Below are 19,677 nucleotides of genomic sequence, written 5' to 3'. Positions count from 1 at the left end.
GTTGATTTTTGTGAAGAGTGTTAGGTCTGTGTCTAGATTCATTTTTTTTTTTTTTGCACATGGATGTCCAGTTGTTCCAGCACCATTTGTTGAAAAGATTATCTTTGTTGCATTGTATCACCTTTACTCCTTTGTCAAATATCAGTTGACTAATTTTATGTAGGTCTATTTGTAGGCTGGCTATTCTGCTCCATTGATCTATTTGTCTAGTCTTTCATCAATACCACACTGCCTTGATTACTGTAGCTTTCTAGTAAGTCTTGAAGTTGAGTCCTCCAACTTTGTTCTTATCTTTCAATATCATGTTGGCTATTCTGGGTCTTTGGTCTCTCCATATAAACTTTATTTTTTTAAATATTTATTTTATTTATTTTTTTGGCTGCGTCAGGTCTTAGTTGCAGCATGTGGGATCTTTCATTGTGGCACAGGCTTCTCTCTAGTTGTGGCGTGTGGGCTCTCTAGTTGAGGCATGTGGGCTCAGTAGTTGTGGCGGGCTTAGTTGCCCCACATCATGTGGGATCTTAGTTCCCTGACCAGATATCGAACCCAAGTCCCCTGCATTGGAAGGCAGATTCTTTACCACTGGATCACCAGGGAAGTCCCCATATAAACTTTAGAGTCAGTTTGTCAATAGCCACAAAAGAAGTTGCTGGGATTTTTACTAGGATTGCACTGGATCTATAGATCAAGTTAGGAAAAACAGATATTTTGATAATATTGCGTCTTCCTATCCATGAACATGGACTATCTCTACATTTATTTAGTCCTTTGATTTCACTCATCAGAGTTTTGTAATGTTCTTTATATAGATCTTGTGCATATTTTTTAAGATTTATACCTAAGTATTTAATTTTTTTGGATCTTAATGTAAATGGTACTATGTTTTTAACTTCAAATTCCACTTGTTCATTAAAAGAATATAGGAAAGTGATTGACTTTCATATATTAACCTTGTACCCTGCAACCTCACTACAATTGCTTATTAGTTCCAGAAGTTTTTTTGTTGATTCTAATTTTCTACACAGATGATCATGTCATCTGTGGACAAAGACAATTATATTTCTTCCTTTCCAATGTGTATACCTCCTCTTTCCTTTTTTTGTCTTATTGCTTTAGCTAGGACTTCAAGTACAATGTTGAATAGGAGTGGTGAGAAGGAATATTTTTGCCTTGTTCTTGATCTTAGTGGGAAAGAAGTGGTATAATTTTTAATGTTTTGGAATTTGTTGAGATTTTTCTTTGTGGAGTAATATGAGATAAATTTTTATAAATTTAATGAATTTGAGGAAAATTAATTCTTTGGGGGCAAAACATATATTTATATTTATATATGCATGTACATATATACACATATACCTATATGTACATATACCTATGGATCAAGTTTGTTAATTAAGTTATTCAGGTTTTTCATATCATTCTTTTTCAGTTGATATAAATCACTATTTTCCTAGAATCATAGCTCCTAGAACTGTAAGAGACCTCAAAATAATCAGATCCAGATAAGCAAAGTATTGTTATCTCATGTTATAGTTGAGACATTGGAGGCACAGATTCAGTGATTTGCCAAAGGATACACAGCTAATGAATAACAAAATGAGAATTAGAAACATAGAACATGATAAATATAATTAACACTACTATATGTTATATATGAAAGTTGTTGAGAGTAAATCCTAAGAGTTCTCATCACAAGGAAAAAAATTTTTTCTTATTTCTTTAATATTGTATCTATATGAGATGATGGATGTTCACTAAATTGTTGTGATAATCATTTCGTGTTGTATGTAAGTCATGTCATTATGTTGTACACCTTAAACTTGTCCAGTGCTGTATGTCAATTATATCTCAATAAAACTGGAAGAAAAAAATGAGTGTTAGAGCCCAGGCCTTTGGAGTGAAACTATAAACAGGATGCCTGTCGGGGCAGGTGTCCATTATCCTTCCTGTCTGAAGATAGACCACGTTAAAAATGTAGATCAATGCTATACTCAAGAACTGTTGTTACTAATTAGAATGTTGACTGCATACTCAATAAGATGCCTGTGTGTTTATATTTACCTAGAAAAGTAGAAGGTGAAATCTTCACGTTGGAGATGCTACTTGAAGATTTTAAAGAGAAAATTAATAAAGGCAAACATACTTCAGCTGTCTCTCTTCCCGTGAGTTCTCAAATCAACCCGGATGACTTGTCATCCACATCCTCCCCATCCTCAAATGAGGTAATATAGCAGCCCACAGCCTAATTTCGTGCCAGGAAAAATGGTTTTTATGTATTTATAGAATCCTAATTAATGGAATCACTGAATTCTATCTTAACATTTCATGAAAATTTAACTTTCCAAAGGCCTATGAATCATATTATTTAAAGTGGAACCAGCTTTTAAGAATTAGAAGCTATTTCAAGTGTTGGTTTTTGAAATATCTTATTGGTTTAGGATGTAACAATACAGCTTAAACTGATGAACTGCTGAAGAGCTATTTCTTCTGGATGAATAGTAACATTTTTTGTAGATCTTGCGTGCCTGGAAGAAATAATTTTTCATCTTAATAGTTTTGTACTATCTCTGCTACATAAAGAATAACACACTCAGTGAAAGAACCATTTCTCATGAGTCCACTTCTACATTTTCTTTCTCTCAAGTTAAATTCTTTTGGATTGTCTACATATGCAAAACCAGGAATTCAAATCAATTACCAGTGTCTTTCTATAGTACTTTTTGTAACCTCAACTATCAGAACATTTCAGAATACACGAAAATTCTGACAAATGGAATCATCTGGATAATTGCCTTAAGTTGACTGTATTTGAAGACACAGCCCGTGGCTGTTATTCAAAACTTGAATAGGTTTTTGTCAGAGTTTAGGACAGGATATTGAAGATTATATAAATGTTAGCCCTTCCAAACAAGTATGTTTGCCTCCTCAAAACCCTTACCTGCCTGGCAAAATCCCATTCATTCAAGGCCCATCTTCCGAGTCAGCCCATTTTTATAACCTTGATGCATAGCCGCCCACTCCAGGCAGAATTCTTCACCCCAGCCTCTGTGTCCCCATAGCATCGTGTCTCATTTGTCCTTGTGCCTTTGTACCCATCTTTGTAGCCCGAACAACTGACTGAATGCCTGGTATGGAGCGAATACTCAGTATAGTAAACTCTGAGCCACTGTGGATTTAACAAATGATCCCCAAGGTTCGCAGCTGGTTCTCTCTCTAGTCCTGAACCGAAATTAGCTTCAACATGGTGTGAGGGAGCCTAGTGAGGTAGCCCAGGCTCCTGCTCAGCACTCCCCTCAGGTCTGGGTTTGCTCTTCTTAACTGGTCCCAAGCTTATAGCAACTGTTGTGAGATGATGAGGACTCTATAACTTTGTGATAAATAGCCCTGAAAAGAGAGTCTACCTCTAGTATTATCCATTCATTCAGTAAATATTTCTTGCTAAATGCTAGGCACTTTTCTAGGTATTGGGGATACAATATAAACAAGGTAGACAAACCACCTGCCCTCAAGATGCTTACATTTCCATGAGGGACACATACAATGAACAGATAAAATTAACGTGGAATTACAGAATGTTAAAAGTGCTATGTAGGTGCAAGTAATAATGCATTCCTTAGGACTGTGAAGCCAGACTGCCTGGGTTCAAATATCAATACGAGCTCTGTCACTAATCAGCTTTGTGACCTTAAGAAACTTATATAAACTCTCTGTGCCTCATTTTCCTCCTGTATAAAGTGAGGATAATAATACCTGCCTAAGCTTCCAACTCCTCTTTAGCAAAAAGTCTATGCAAACTGTAAAGGTCTGAACCAACAGAACTATTATGTCTACTATAATTTTGTCATTATCATTTTAGACCCAGGGGTTTTTAATTCCATTATTTCTAATTCCCTTATAATGAAATATCTCAAAGTTGGTCCCCAGACCAGCAGCATTGGCTTCACCTGGCAGCTTCTTAGAAATTTTAATGATATTATTAGGACGTTTAAATGAGTTAATATACATACTTAAAACAGGGCCTGGCTCACAGTAAGCACATTACCTGGGTGTTAGGTACCGTGACAATTAGGTGATGGGATATGACCAAAAGTAACTCACAGTGGGAGGGTAGGGTCAGAGGTGAGATCTGAATTGAGTACTGGGGGATAAGAAGGAGGTAGCTAGGTGAGGAGTCCGGGGAAAGGGACTCCAGGCAGGATGTGATGATGCCTTAGGGGTGGTGTGGAAACGCAGCAGAACCAATTTTGAGTCACCTCCTGTGGGACTGCAGCCCTAATGGCAAGTCCCTCTATGCGGCTCCCCAGCTACCCAAGGAGCACCCTGGCCGTCCTGCGTGGCGCCGGGGCCATGTGGGTGAGAGGGGACAGGGCGCCCCGCCCTCCGGCACAGACACAGGAGGCCCCCTCTTCCGAGGAACTTGACAGGCTGGTCCCACAGCCCAGCAAAGAGGGCAGCGACGGGCCCCTCCCGAGGGTCCGAGAAGGGAGAAGTGGGCTTGGACCACCGCTTCCACTTCCGGGAGCCTGGCTTCCTTGGGGGCCCTCTCTCCATAGAGACGCCCAGGGGAGGGAGGGTGGGAACAGGGCAAGTGGTCACTTGGTCCCACTGTCCCAGGAGTGCTGAAATTAAATTCCCAGTGACTTCACCAGATTAAACAAAAGCCAAATAATCCCCCAAAGTGGGGTGCCCAGGAAGCTCAAGGACTGACTCTAAAATTCAAACTGCTTTTTTTTTTTTTAAAAACTAGACTAACCAGATCAAATGACCATGAGGTTGTCTTCGGCTTCTGGAGTAATGTCCTGCAGCCCCGTCCTGGCTCCGTTCAGTTCATTGCCTTGGCTCTTTAACCAACCAGTATGGCTGAACGTGACTCTGAAATTGGCATAATTAAGATCAGTTGGCTCTTATACTAACCAGAGCCCTGGGCGTTAGTGCTGGTGAGAGCTGCCCATATTGCTAACCCTCTCCACTCTTTCAGAACTCAGGAGAAACCTGCCTGAGGTACCTGTTCTAGATCAGGGCTTCTGCAACTGCAGCCTGCCGTGGACTCACCTGCAGATCTTACTGAAACGCTGGCTTCGATTCGGTAGGTCCGGGGTGAGCCTGCAATTCTGCATTTCTAACAAGCTCCCAGGTGATGTCAATGCTGCTGGTCTGGGGACCACACTTCGAGATGATTTCATTAAAAAGGAATCAGAAATACTGGGATTAAAAGCCTTGGGTCTAAAATAATAATGACAAAATTATAATAAGCAATAAGCAGTAATAATTCTGTTGGTTCGGAGCTTTGCTGTTTGCATAGACTTTTTGCAGAAGAAAAGTTGGAAGCTTAGAAAGGTGAAGAGATTTGCCCAGCGCAAATGACAGGAGACACTGGATCCCAGGTCTCCCAGTTCAGGCGGAGGGCACCCCCCCTACATTCTGCTAATGTAAATCTGCCTTAACTGTGAAGTGCGGAGATACTCCCTGAAGGCCCAGAATAAAAGAAAACACAGGGGAAAAATGAAGCAAAAAAACCTCATTATTTTTAAAATTATAAAAGCGATACAGGCTTATTGCAAAAAAATCAGAAAATAGAGAAAAGTATACAGAGGAACATTTCATTGACAGAAAAACCATTGCTAGTATTTTAGTGTATATCTGGTCTTTTTTTTTCTCTGATACACATACGCATTTTTACAAAAATGGGATCATACATGTATTGGGTTTTTTTTTAAAGACTTTTTGATGTGGACCATTTTTAATGAATTTGTTACAATATTGCTTCTGTTTTACATTTTGGTTTTTTGGCCGAGAGGCATGTGGGATCTTAGCTCCCTGACCAGGGATTGAACCCGCACCCCCTGCATTAGAAGGCGAAGTCTTAACCACCGGACTGCCAGGGAAGTCCCCATACATGTATTGTTTTAGGATATGCTTTTTACATTCAACATTATATTGTGGGCCTCTCAACAGTTATTGAATAAACCTACAGCTTCATTTTTAAGGACTGCATTGTATTTCATTGTATGGGTGTACCCTGATTCATTAAACCAATCCCTTATTGATGGACATTTAGTTTTTTCCAGTTCTTTGATATTAGAAACACTGCTTCAGTAAAATAATTTTATATGCAAACCTTTGGCCATAGTTGATTAATTCCTTTGCATAAAAACCTAGGATTGCAGTTAATGGTTCAAAAGATACACAGTGAAAATTTGGATAAACTGGCCTTTAGCAAAGTGGTGCCCACAACAGTGCCTGGGAATGAAGGTGCCTTCCAACCTGAGCCAAACCAGGGCATCTGTTTTCTTTTTCTCTCCAACCTTTGCTAAAGTGATAAATGAAAACTGATATCTCCCTGGGTTAATTTGTATTTCTTTGACTATTTGTGAAATTTACCCATTTTCATATGTTTCTTGGCCATTTTCACCACCTCTTTGACAATATCAACATTTCAACTAATGTTTGCAAAACTGAAACCACAGTAAATCTTTTTAAGAAAGGCAGACAACTTGGAAAATAGTAAGAGCAAACACTGTTCAGAATTAAGATTTTTATCATACAAAGTTGCTCTGACAAGGGCATGAAGGAGGAGTAGCTCTGTGGTTAAGGACACAAGCGTACAGGGAAAGGCTCAGATGCCAGTTCTGCCACTCACTCTGTGTGACCTTGACGAGCTGCCTAAATTCTCTGAGCTGCAGATTATTCATCACTAAAATGGGGACGACATGCCAGGATGGTGGTAAGGGATAAAGGAGGTGATATGAGAGGTACCTGGCACAAGGAGCAATCAACAAATGGTTGTTTTTATTAATAAGAAAACACTGAAACCCTCCAAAAAATTAATGGATAAAAGATTAAAACTAAAAGTCACAAGTAGGAAATACAACCAATAAATAAACATATGGGGAAATGTTTATCTCCTTTAATAACAGAGGAAATGTTAATAACACAAGGAGCCACCCCTACTTTTTAAATTAACAAGAACATTTTCAAGGGATAATTCCTGATGCAGAGGAAGGTGTAGACAAACGAGCCGCCAGCGTTGGTGGCGGCTATGTAATTCGTACAACTTTGGTGGAAAGCAGTTAGGCCACACGTATCATCACACAAGCACTTTCGCAACCTTCGACCCAGACATTTCCTAAGGAAGTAATTCAAAATATAGAAAAAGCTGTCTGTACAATGATGCTTATTTCTCACTATTGTTTATAATGGTGAGAAAAGTACGTTTATTTTCTGTTTACATAAAGGGTAAAACCATAGTAAGGGTGGTGTCAGCCTTTTCAGTTCCACAGTGTGATTTTTGTGTGTGGTAAACAGGGACATATAAACAATAATTTAGGCCTCTAGTTAGTCCCTAAACCTTGTTTTAATTCATAGTTGAATACATTGCTTTGGAAAGGCTTTTAGACTCTGCTAACCAGTGGTCAGATTGAAGGATTTAAAAATCATCTTAAATTGGTTCATCCTCTTGGTGGAGCTTGGTGTAATTTGAAACTAAAGGAAAGAGAAAACAGGGTGGGGAGAGTATTCTCTCATCTGTACTAGATTTTTAAATGTCTGGAGAAGGAAGGAAGTCAAGGCAGGGTGGAAGCTTTCTTTCTCTAAGCCCCAGGCTGTTACAGCACAGGCCCCACTGAGCCAGAAATCAGAGTGGAGGAGTCCTGAGATGGTGAGTTTGGCGGGGTCCACGCGGCTGGCAGGGCTGTGCCTGAGCAGCCGAGGGATGAGTCACTTCCTCGGTCACATCACATCTGTGTGTGCTTTGTGGTGCAGGAGGAGCCTAACAACGCTTCGGGGAGGCAGGACGGTGCGGAGACGACCGGTGCACGCTGTGCCTTCTGCCACCGGGTCCTTGAATGGTGAGGGCTTCCAGCTGCTAAATTCCCAGGGTGGGTGGGAGCCGGTCCTGGGATAGTAACTCCAGTGAGGATGGGCATCAACTAACTGCACAGGCGCCAGCAGCCACGGGCCGAGTTACAGAATCACAGACCTCAGGGCTGGACAGGCAGCCCGGTCTCCCTCCCAATGGGCAAATCCCTCTAGCAGCGGCTCTCAACTGCGGAGAGCATCAACCTTACCAGGGGACTTGAAAATAATGCACATGCCTCAGCCTCACCTACTGTATCAGCCTCCCCGGGGAGAAGCCCTGGTGGGAATCTTTTTTTAATTTTTATTTATTTATTTATTTGTTTGTTTATGGCTGCGTTGGGTCTCCGTTGCTGCGCACAGGCTTTCTCTAGTTGCAGTGAGCGGGGGCTGCTCTTTGTTGTGGTGCGCGGGCTTCTCATTGCGGTGGCTTTTCTTGTTACCGAGCACGGGCTCTAGGCGTGCAGGCTTCAGTAGTTGTGGCGCACGGGCTTAGTTGCTCTGCAGCCTGTGGGATCCTCCCGGACCAGGGCTCGAACCCGTGTCTCCTGCATTGGCAGGCATATTCTTAACCACTGCGTCACCTGGGAAGCCCGGGAATCTTTCTTTTAAATCTCCCCAGATGATTCTGATAGGCCTCTTGGTTAAGAATCATGACCACAGCGTATGGAGGGTGGTTTGACCTTTAGGCTCCCTTTGAACTTGCCCACGTGGGAGATTATTATACACCATTGTGTACCAGCTTGCAGCCTCACTACTCTCTCCTCACAATGAATGAAAACTTACCCTGTTGGGTCCCACCTCTGCCCCCCAATCCCATTGGAAATAAGCCTAATCCCATGCCCCAGGGTTTACTTCTCCACATCCCTCAGCAAGAAATCTTCCAGAGGTGACAAGCTGTAAATCGGGTAAAAAGCTGTAGATGTGAAATCCTAAGGAGAAATCCTTAATGGTTTTGAAACACTCTTTGGTCAGCTGTTAGCCCACGTGGATTCAGAATCATTTATTTGAAGCTTCTATCAGTCAGCAAGAGGTGCCTCCTCCAAGCTCGAGAGGCACTGTGGACTGGAGCCAAAGGTTGGCTAATTGACCTTAGGAAGGTGGAGAGGCAAGGAGGGAGGGGCTGTTTGGCCACCACTATTACATGAACATAATGGATTCTAATAGAGGCAGATGACAAGGTCTGAAAGACCGAAGTTTCCTGTTGGAAAGCATGCCAGCACGGGAATGAGCACTTGTCATAAGGATCCTATTGAGTTTCCGCCCTCTAAAAAAAGAAACAGCATGGTTTTGTGGTTAAATATCCGTGTGTCATCTGGTGTGGACCATTATTTTAAACCAACGTGTCCGTCATCAGCTTTGACTCTCCTTTCAATACAAAGGTCACAAATGATGCCAAATCCCTGAGTCATCCCAGATCCACTATTTTTTTTTTATTGAATTAAAACCTAGGTTTTGACATTTTTTTTTAGGTTTTAGTAAGTATAATAAAAATAGTTTGACATTAAAAAAACATTTTGATTAAGCTTTCAAGGTACTAAATATTTCTCTTCCAAATTCGTAGTCTAGACCTCACAGAGCCACTAAAGTACCAAGACAGGGACTGGTGTTCTAGACTACATTTTCTCTTTTATAATGAACAAGATGGAAGGCAAAACACAACCAAGTGTAAAATCAGATCTAACAGTAAATCAACTGCTGGGGTGTGATGTGGCAATATGCATGATTTATAAATTGAAATCTTGGTAAACTATATCATTCCTGAGGAATTTATTGAACAGAGGGCTATATATACTCTTTACTCTTTTAGAAGATTAGCTCTCTCTCAGATGGGATGTGTTCTTTATTTAGCCTACTGATGTACGTACTGTTTGAAGGATATTTATATATATGCAGATAAATAACATATATACTACGTGTAAAACACTTATCCCTTTATGTCTGATGCAGAATTTTGGATTTAAGAGTATACTTCAGCTTTTTGGTCTTGTTGAAAAACTGTCTTCTCAAGTAGAACTGCCCTGAGCTGTTTTTGGCAAGAAGATTTTAGTGCACAAAGAAGTTTAAAAGAGGCAGAAAAAGAAAGTCATGTGTTGGACTAAACTCACTTGAGTGCCATCCAAGTTTTCCACTTTGGAGAGCAGATGTTCAAATGCCCCAGAGGAGGAGGGTGGAGACAGAAAATGAGGTGTGAGAAAATATGTGACTCATGAGGAGAGCATATTTTTCCAAGAAGAGGGAAAGGGCCTGGTTTCTCAGCCCCCAACCTCACAAACTCCAAGCACGGTGCCTCTCTCCACCAGCAGCAGGCCCAGGCGCAGCGGGACATGCACACATTTGCAAGCAAGGCCTGAGGCTCAAACTCCATCCCCGGGAATCAGTCTTATTCCTGACTCACTGGCTACATCCAGGACATCTTGGGCACGGTGCCCTCCACACTAAGAATGAGCAGCGTTCCCTAGGGGCTATTATAGTATTCCGTGGGCTGAGCTAGAGCTTTCTTAAGAATTGCTATCAACTAAAACTCCTTTGGAGGAGTTAGAATTTCTGTGAAGGAGGGAGACAGAAGCTACAGACAGGTCGGAGGAAGTGTCCCGGGTAAGTGACAGTCGTAGGGCATCTTTCTGATGCCCCCTGTTGGCCTTGCACAGCTAAAATTAACCCCACACGCTCTCATAGCCTTTAGCCCCGTAGACACTGGACAAAATCCACCTTGCTGGACTTTTTGGATCACTCAACTTGTGCTTATGGATCCAAAGCCACGTGATCTGGTACTGACGTGCAGTACAGCTTCTTCCCCTGAGAAGAACTGGTTTTGAGACAATGAATTGAACTCCAAATTTTATAATACCATACTTCAAATTTCTATATTGTTTATGTATATCATGACTAGATAGTATCCTCAGGGAAACAAAACAGATTTACTTTTAATGTTTGGTATGCATGTTCTTTTCAGGCCAAATTGTGCTGGGTGCACTTTCTCACAGGGCAGCTCTCAGACAGGCAGGCAGAGGGATAGCTGCGTTGAGGATGACATGCACCCTCCTTCATTCCAGGCTCTGATGTAAGAAATCTCACATTTCAGTTTTACCAGTCCTCTCACTATCGCCATTTGCAGTATACTAAAAGTTTATGGGATTTTATGCACCTTATTTAGGAAGCAAAAAATGGAGAAAAAAGGCCACAGAGGAATCAACCGTGGAAGGTTTCCTGTTGCCATTCAAGACAAGGCACGGCACCCAGACTCACTTCTCGGTAAGTTGAGGGGTCTGGGGCCAGTTGTCATGATCCCTCTCCTTGGGGTCCACTCACTGCCAGCAGACCATCTGCCACGTCAAATAGCTTTACTTAGACTAGGGTGCTGCCCGTTGGTTATTATTATTATTGTTGTTGTTGCAAAATGTAAAGAATTAATAATGAATTGATTCAAATGAGATGTGGTCAAGCAGGGTGAAAGTGCCCACACCTGCCTCTGCCTGGAGTCACAGGGCTCCGTGACTCAGTCACGAGGCGGCCTCAGTTCTGCATGGCAGCCCCCCAGCATGACCCGTGATCTGCACCTGGGGAGCTCACCCGCCACGGGAGAGTTGCTGCTGACTCGTCCATACACATTTCATAGGAGCGAAGAAAGTCAGAGTGGGGAGCAGACTCAGAGAGCACCAGTGCATGGGATCCAATGATTTTTAGTCATAGGGGCCCTTCTCCAAAGACAATTTAAGCAGGAAAACATCCCCTGGCAGGACTGCCCTGGGTGAGGAAGAGTTGGAGTTGAGGCCTGCTGGCTTAGGCAGCTCCTGAGAAGAAAATCAGCGCCCGAGCCTAATCTACCCAGTTTATACAGCAGGAAGCTGGGGGCCAGAGAGCTAACCAGGCTTGCTTTTTTCCTTCAACTCAGTATTCTTCCTGTTATGTCACATTTAGTTCTATTTCTTCTCTGTAGATGACACATTTTCTAATAATAATAGTAGGTTTAATTGATCAAACACTTACTGTATACCAGACACCAGAACAGAGTAGAGATTTTCAAAGTGTGGTCAGAGGGCCCCTGGGGGGCCATGAGGTCCTCTCTTTTCTGTGCAAGAACAATATTGCAACAGACTGAATGGAGATACAGCTATAAAGTCCAGCTGCCTTCTGTTAAGCTAGATGTTTTAGAAATTTGCCAAAACGTAAAACACTGCCATTTTTCTCACTGATTTGTTTTCAAAAATAGCTATTTTTCATAAAAAATGTTATTTTGTGAACATGAAGAAGATTATTACTGTTTTTAAATGACAAAGTATTTTTTAAATGCTTCAGTTTAAAATTCTAAAAAAAAAAAAAAAGCTTTGAGACTGCCCCTTCAGTCTTAGGAAAATCTGAATGATTCTACACAGCAAAAATGACTTGAAATTTATAAATACCTCTCTACCAATCCACATTCAGTTGACTGAATGTTGTATGACAGCTCTTCTCTAGTGCAAGGGGAGGGTGGATTTTTACTACAGGTATAAAAAATTTCATATATTATGATATATGATAAAAACTATAATAAGCAAAAGCTCTTTAGCGGTCTCAATTTTAAGAGTGTAAGTAAGAGCATTCTGAAATTAAAGAACTGAGAACGGTTGACATATAGTATACATCACTTGACTATCATAATACCCCTGTAAGGTAGGAATTATTATCTTTATTTTATAGATAAGTAAATGGAGGCTTGGAGAAATCAAGTGACTTGCCAGGGTCGAAGAGCCTGGTGTGTTATCTATTGCTGTGTAATGATGTATCCCAAACCTTAATGGCTCAAAACAACAAACATTTGCTATCTCATAGTTTCTGCAGGTCAGGAATTTGGGAGCCATTTAGCTGGGTGGTTCAGGTTCAAGGTCTCTCATGAAGCTGCAGTCAAGATGTTGGCCAATACTGCCATCATCTGAAGGCTTGACTAGGGCTAGAGAATCTGTTTCCAAGATTGTTCACACACATGGCCACTGGCAAGAGGTCTCAGTTCCTCACCATTGTGGGCCAAAAGGCTGCTTGAGTGTCATTAGGACAGGGCAGCCAGCTTCCCCCAGGCAAGTGATCCAAGAGAAAGACTGAGATGGAAGTTTCAATGTCTCTTATGACCTAATTTTGGAAGTTATACACCATCATTACCACTTTATTCTATTTGTTAGAAGCAAGTCACTAAATTGTGAGTTGTCACAATCAAGGAGATAGGAATTAGGCTCTATCCTTTGAAAATCATGTTAAAGAATTTGTGGACATACTGTCAACCAACATAGCCAATAAGTGGCAGAGCCAGGCTGCAAATCAGGCCTATCTGAACCCATGTCCTTTCTCCTGTACAACACAACCTTCCCAGGGTGTAGCTCCTTCTTCCTCTATTTGTAATTTCCTTGACTTCTGGATTAGAAGGCATTCAATGACTATTGACTGAGATTTGGGAAAGAAAACATCCTTCCCAGAGCTCATTCCATTTGTGATTTACACTTTGGAAGATAATGTTACAAATGAGTGCAATCATGAGTGCAGCAAGGCAGGTAGCATTGGCAGAAGCTTTGGCTCCAAGCCTCGTCTCTCCTGGAGCTAAGGCGTTGCTTGGACACCCAAGTGTGATGTGCTCACGTGCCGGGCCCATGCTCCCACACTCTGGCCTAACCTGGAGAACTCCACTGCCCACAGCCTGCCGAATAAGACCCAGATCTGCACTGGACGCACATGCTCTCTACTGCTAGCCTCTCTGTGGTACTGATGAGGGCAAAGCTATGATTCAAGTTCCCATATGGACTTACGAACGTGATGTGAGGAAAACCATCTTTCCAATTGCCTGGATGACAAAACACAAGCTCTTGGCCACCGCAGGGTCTAAGAAGAGAATGTGGATGTATCAGGGCTAATCTGGAAAAATAACTACAAATGCAAGATCGTCTGATAATTCAATGGACGAAATTCTCACAGATCCATCCATTCAGAGGACCTTTACTAAACACCTACATGTGCTAGGCAAATCTTAAGACTTTCCTATCGGAACTGTTACCTATCAAAACATCTCTCAGTTGTCATAAGGGGAGTCCAAATATCACCCCTAGGCTGGCAACCCCCCTTGGTAAATTTCCCCTTGGGGAAATTGAACACTCTGGGGCCTAATGCATACCTTGCACGATCAGGGCTCTACTCTCCAGAGCATATTTTAGGACTATAATAAAAAAAACTCACACTTCCTTTGTGTAACTTGGGCTTTTTCAGGTTCTGATACAGGACTCAGCTGCTATTCTGCTTCTGGGACTGGACTGCAGAGTAATAAATGTGAGAACTGCAGCACTAAGATTCATAACTCCCAGAGAGTCTGTGGTAAAGCATCATCTAAAGGTGAGAGTGACTGGGCCGCCTCAGAAAACAAGGCATAAATGGGGACAGCTGTTGCTCCCAGGCAATGAGTTGTATTTTTAATCTTTTCTTTTTAGAATTTCATTACATATTCAACACCCCGGGACAGAATTTCTTTAATCACAGCAAAAGAAGTGCCTTTGCCCAGCTCCGCTATTTAAATGAAAATAAAAATTCTTCACCTTGTAAGTACCTCTCCTGCAAGATCCCATCTTTGTACACAACCTAATCTCCCTGCATGGGAGACCCATATCATACCAGCCACTGCTTCCATATGGGGAGCCCCTGCCCTGTCTAGTCTGCTGCCAGGTCTCCAGCACTCATCTGACACTTCCACATCCAGCCTGACACCTGGATGGCAAGAGGCTGGGCTGGGACTGGGAGATACGCAATCCTAGCAATAAAGGACTTTGAAAGTTACTAAGTGCTATACCAGTGTAAGTTGGTAACAAGTCATAAATATTTGCTGAACAAGTAACTGACTGAATAACTGTCACTATTATTGTTATTATTCAGAACTGGCAAAAGCTTTAGATCTATCCCCACTAAAATTCAGCACATAAATAGACTATTTTACACTCCTTAAACATCATATTGCTAATTTCAATGCAAAATTTTGCTGTCTTTGGAAATAACTAAAATCCCACAAACATTTATTTATGAAGATGAATAAAACATGGCTCCTTCCTCCCAAGGAGTTTACAACCTATTGAGAGAAAGGAACTCCTACCCAAATAAGGAAAGTTCATGGAAAAATGTGATAAGAGCTAGGAGCACAGAGTGTGCTAAGGGAACACAAAGGAGGGAAGGGAACACCCTTGTCTTGCTTCTGAACGACAGCTGTATCTGGTTCTCTGACATCCTTTCCTCATGGGTGAGTTCATACCTTCAGAGCGCTTTCTCTCCATCACTGGGGACAGGGCACCAGAGAGAATGTTTCTGATCTTTTACAACTGCCAATGTCCAAGACTAAAGAATGGTGTTTATCTGGCTGCCCTCAGCTATGTCTCCCCTACTTACCCCCAGCTGCCAGATCCTCCAGTTGGATGTGTTCTGTTGAGACGACAGTCCCTAAGACTCTGCAGAGGCAACAGGCAGATTTCTTTACTATCGCCTTGGTTTTGGGGCCTACAGCCCACGAGACCTCTTATTCCAACATACGAATGAAGAAAGCAACTGAGTCACTTGAAATGTGATCTTGAACTCCATTAGTAAACATATAGTGGCCAAGAGGGTAGAAGTCCCAGGGAAGCATCTTTTGCTCAGTGTTAGACAAGAACCTCCAGAACGGACAGAAAATGGAGCGGGCTATTGCAGGAGGTCGTGAGTCCCACCTGTAGACTGAGAGACAATGTACTTTGTCAGGACGTTGTAATCTGTAGACTGTGAGAACTGGACCAAATGACCCTATGACCCTTTCCAACTCTGAATTTCTATGTTTCAAATAAAATCCACAACTATATTTGGAGGTGACCAAGGGGTTAAGACTGAGCTCCTTAGTGCCTCTGATCGTCATGACTTAAGTCTGGGTGGGTACAGCATGACTAAATATGGACTTTCTGACTTCTGCCCTGCCTTCCGTGTCTCTCCCTGTTCCTTTGTCAAATGGGACCCTCCTGAGGGGGAGTGAAGCCAAGCTACTAGAGCCCAGTGGATATGACAGGAGAATGAAGGAGAAAGAGGGGAAGATAGAGAAGAGAGGAGGAGAGGCAAGAGAAGGGGGAGAAGAGAGCCTCAGCGACAGAGAAGGCAGATTTGTTGGCTACTGACTTTCTTCTCTTCCTTCCCCTGGCGTTCTTCTTGTCTTCCATGGTGACATTTATCTTCTTCTCTGTTTAGTCTCTATTTTCTGGAATTGTCTTAGTAACATAATTTAGTTTCTGACTCCTAGAATCCTTGCTCCTGTAGTGGAGAGGACTTCAGAAATCCATTCAGTTCAAACTCTTGGAAAATATTATCCCTCCATTTGCCAGATGAAGAAGTTGAGCCCGTAGACATGCCCAGGTCACACAGCTAGCACCAAGGGAACCTAGAGTCCTGGTCTCTTGTCTGCTAATAAAACTCCTTTTAAATGTTGAATATCTTTTCTTGAATTCAGAATACTCGATGGCTATTTTCCATGTTCCCTAGTTTTATTTACTTAGTAAAATTTTATGAAAGATTTCATTCATACAGAAAAGTTCAGGAAATGATACCCATATATCCACCATTTGGGGATCATTTTTGATGCTCTGAATCTGATCACAGCTAACATTTTTCAGCTCATTCAAAACCAAAATGGATCTGTTTCCAGAGTGCAAATTCAAAATCCTCTTATGATGAATGTGAACTCATACCAGGAAAGTAAGTATGATGAACAAAATGGCTACCCAATGTTTGGATGCATGCAATGTGCTTAGTGCATTAGATCACCTGCCCAAGATCACCTAGATCATAAGTAGTAGAGCCAGGATTCAAACCTAAGTCTGGCTAATATTTCAATCATTCAGTTATTCATTCAACAAATATTTGAGTGTAAATAGCAGGACACTGAGCAGGTGCTGAGGACACAGTGACGAAGTCAACTTCTGTCCCTGCCCTTACTTTTTTGGTAGAGGAAAAGGGGGCATACAGAGTGCTATTACCTAATTTGGGGGTTTAGGGAAGCTGAGTTCCAAACGATAAGTATGAATGAACTAGCAAGGGGATGGAGGAGTAAGAGTGAAGAACATGCCAGTCTAAGAGAGCCTTCTGGTGTGGAAAAGCCCTTGGCAAGTTCAGGAACAATGTAGCTGGAGCCTAAAAGAGGGAGAGGCAGTGGGGGAAAGATGGGGCGGTGAGATGAGCAGGGCCAGGCTGTGCAGGGGCTTGTCGGCTACAGGAAGGATTTCAGACTCTTAGGTATAATGGGAAGCCAATGAGATTTTTTAACCAGAGTGTTTTTTAAAGTTTTCCAGTGTTTTAAAAATCACTCTAACTACTAAGGGAGAGGGAATGGATTAGAGGAGTCAAGGATTGGAGCACAGAGGCCAAGTAAGAGGCTAGTACAGTAATCCAGGTGGAATGATGGCAGCTTGGCCAAGGGTGGTAGAAATGGAAAGAGAGAAGTCTAGTATTCAAGAGCTACTTAGGAGGCAGAATCGACAGTGTAGCTGAGTGACCGGAGCGCAGGCTGTGTGCAGTCACACTTACTCAGTCTGAACCCCACTACCCACTACCATAGTGCAGTGCAGTGTGTATGAATGTAGCCACTGGGGAGTTCTTGGGTTTGTGCCTTGGTTGTGTGTCCTTGGGCAGAGGGTGCACAAACTCCTCGCCTCCTACACACACACACACACACACACACACACACACACAGAGCCACTACTGAACCACAGAGTTGAGGATGGCACTTTATACAAGTATCAATGTGCTTTTGCCTTTTTTACAGTTCAGACCTTGCTACACCCTCACCCCATTCCCACTCCTGCAGGATTTCTGAAAGCACATCCTCAAGCAACTTTACCGGTATTGAAGAAACGGAATCTGAGGTGAGGACTTAGAAAAAAACACTCTAGAATCTTTGCAGCTTGTAAGTTTGGTCTTGATGACCACAAAACTGATGGCTTTTAAATTATTACAGTATGAGAGCATCAGAAAATGCTCTGCTAAAACAACTTGTGCTCAGCACTAACATAAAGACAGCCTGAGCAGCCACATGGTTTGTATTATTCCTAAATTGGTTCCAAGGGAAATTTCCTGGAGAAAATGTTTTGTGGGTGGTGCCTCAGCTACAGGATTCCCCAGCGCAGACCTGAAGGCATGCCGCTCACAAGTTTGTTCCAGGGACACTGGGGTTAGAGCCATCAGTAGATTTCTATTTTCAATCAGGTTACTTTCAAATGCTGCCACAGCATGTGCTGCATCCCTGGGTGACCTCTCAGTGGTTATGGCCCCTAAATCTCCTTCAATGCCCCTCCCGCCAAGAGCTTTTCTTCTTTGTCACGGATCTCTTTTTCCACAGCAGGGAAACAGCCCAGCAGGTTGCTGACTTCACCCTCTGATTCATGCTCATCAGTCACGTGTTGGTCTTTTTTCTGTCCCTTTCACTACAAAATATATTCCATCTCAGACTGGTTTCCTAGGAAACCAAGCCTCAAAAACAGAAATAGACTGGGTGGAAAACAGAATACTCCAAAAATTCCACTTTGCAATGTTCAATAATGAGGGAACCCAATTAACAGAAGCAGTAGTAAATTTATGTAACTAAAATGTGTGGACTTTTCCTCTGTAGATTTTAAACTCGTCTTTGGATCATGCCCTAAGGACAGCAACCATTTTGAAACAAACTACTGATCAAATGATTAGAACTATTGCAGAAGATCTTGCCAAAGTACAGAGATGGAGGAATAGACTGAAATACTAGTTTGACTCAAGGCAACCAAGGATTAAAAAAAAATGCAGAGAAAACTTGGTCTTCACCCCAAAAGTATTTTACTTATTACACAACTTATGAAGATGACTTTCTAGAGAAAACACCAAAACTGCAAGAAATGGGGGACACAATGTGCTAAAATGAAACAAAAAATGGACCTCTGATTCTTAAAAATCAAAATCAACACATATTTGCTTAAAAATAAATCTATGTTATTCCTAACATAATTAAAGAAATCAAAAAAAGGAAATATACTTTTACCTATTAGTGTGGCAAAAACTAAAGTTTGAAAGGAAGTAAAAATGTGCTTCAGAGATAGGAAATCGTTTCAGTTAGGAGCAACAACGAAAAAAGTCTTTTTCAGGGTCTTGATACCAGAATCTGTAACTGCTCATTCTACTGAGGGTGGAGTGGGGTAGGGAATCAGCTTATACTAGGAATTTATGTGTGATGACCTCTTATGTCTTCAAATCCAGTAAGAAATTTAGGAAACAAAGGGTCTCTCCAACTCTAAGCCTAAAATGTATGTGAAATTTGAGGCCTAAAATGTAGGCCTCAAAGGATCTCCTATCAGTGTGATACGGCAGAGTGATCACTGAGGTGTGCAGTGACTGAATGGATGGACCAATGTTTGCTGTCATCACACTCTTTTTTTTTTTTTTTAATTTTTATTTATTTATTTATGGCTGTGTTGGATCTTCGTTTCTGTGCGAGGGCTTTCTCCAGTTGTGGCAAGCGGGGGCCACTCTTCATCGCGGTGCGCGGGCCTCTCGCTATCGCGGCCTCTCTTGCTGCGGAGCACAGGCTCCAGACGCGCAGGCTCAGTAATTGTGGCTCACGGGCCCAGTCGCTCCGCGGCATGTGGGATCTTCCCAGACCAGGGCTCGAACCCGTGTCGCCTGCATTGGCAGGCAGATTCTCAACCACTGCGCCACCAGGGAAGCCCCATCACACTCTTAGTTCCATTTGTCACAGGGCATTGGATTACTATGAATCTCTGTTCCACACATGTACTAACCCTGGACAGATAGTTACCAAGGCATACAAAGATCTCAGATAAA

At 42.2% G+C, this 19,677-nt stretch overlaps 1 protein-coding gene across 1 annotated transcript in view; it reads left to right on the top strand.

Moving 5' to 3' along the window:
• The window catches only part of AKNAD1 (AKNA domain containing 1), a 33,540-nt gene extending 14,280 nt beyond the window's left edge, over positions 1-19,260 (top strand). The window contains exons 6-18 of the mRNA XM_036863537.1: positions 2,066-2,222; positions 4,305-4,353; positions 4,979-5,086; positions 6,160-6,252; positions 7,366-7,411; positions 7,555-7,657; positions 7,762-7,847; positions 11,012-11,109; positions 14,083-14,205; positions 14,301-14,408; positions 16,485-16,566; positions 17,633-17,732; positions 18,476-19,260. Of these exons, the coding sequence (XP_036719432.1) occupies positions 2,066-2,222; positions 4,305-4,353; positions 4,979-5,086; positions 6,160-6,252; positions 7,366-7,411; positions 7,555-7,657; positions 7,762-7,847; positions 11,012-11,109; positions 14,083-14,205; positions 14,301-14,408; positions 16,485-16,566; positions 17,633-17,732; positions 18,476-18,607 (1,285 nt within the window). The 3' untranslated portion in view covers positions 18,608-19,260. The remainder of the gene's footprint in view (positions 1-2,065; positions 2,223-4,304; positions 4,354-4,978; positions 5,087-6,159; positions 6,253-7,365; positions 7,412-7,554; positions 7,658-7,761; positions 7,848-11,011; positions 11,110-14,082; positions 14,206-14,300; positions 14,409-16,484; positions 16,567-17,632; positions 17,733-18,475) is intronic.
• The last annotated feature ends 417 nt before the right edge of the window (positions 19,261-19,677 follow it).

Source organism: Balaenoptera musculus, chromosome 1, assembly GCF_009873245.2.
Source record: "Balaenoptera musculus isolate JJ_BM4_2016_0621 chromosome 1, mBalMus1.pri.v3, whole genome shotgun sequence".
Taxonomy (NCBI): Eukaryota; Metazoa; Chordata; class Mammalia; order Artiodactyla; family Balaenopteridae; genus Balaenoptera; species Balaenoptera musculus.
This window is presented reverse-complemented; position numbering and strand designations above follow the sequence as displayed.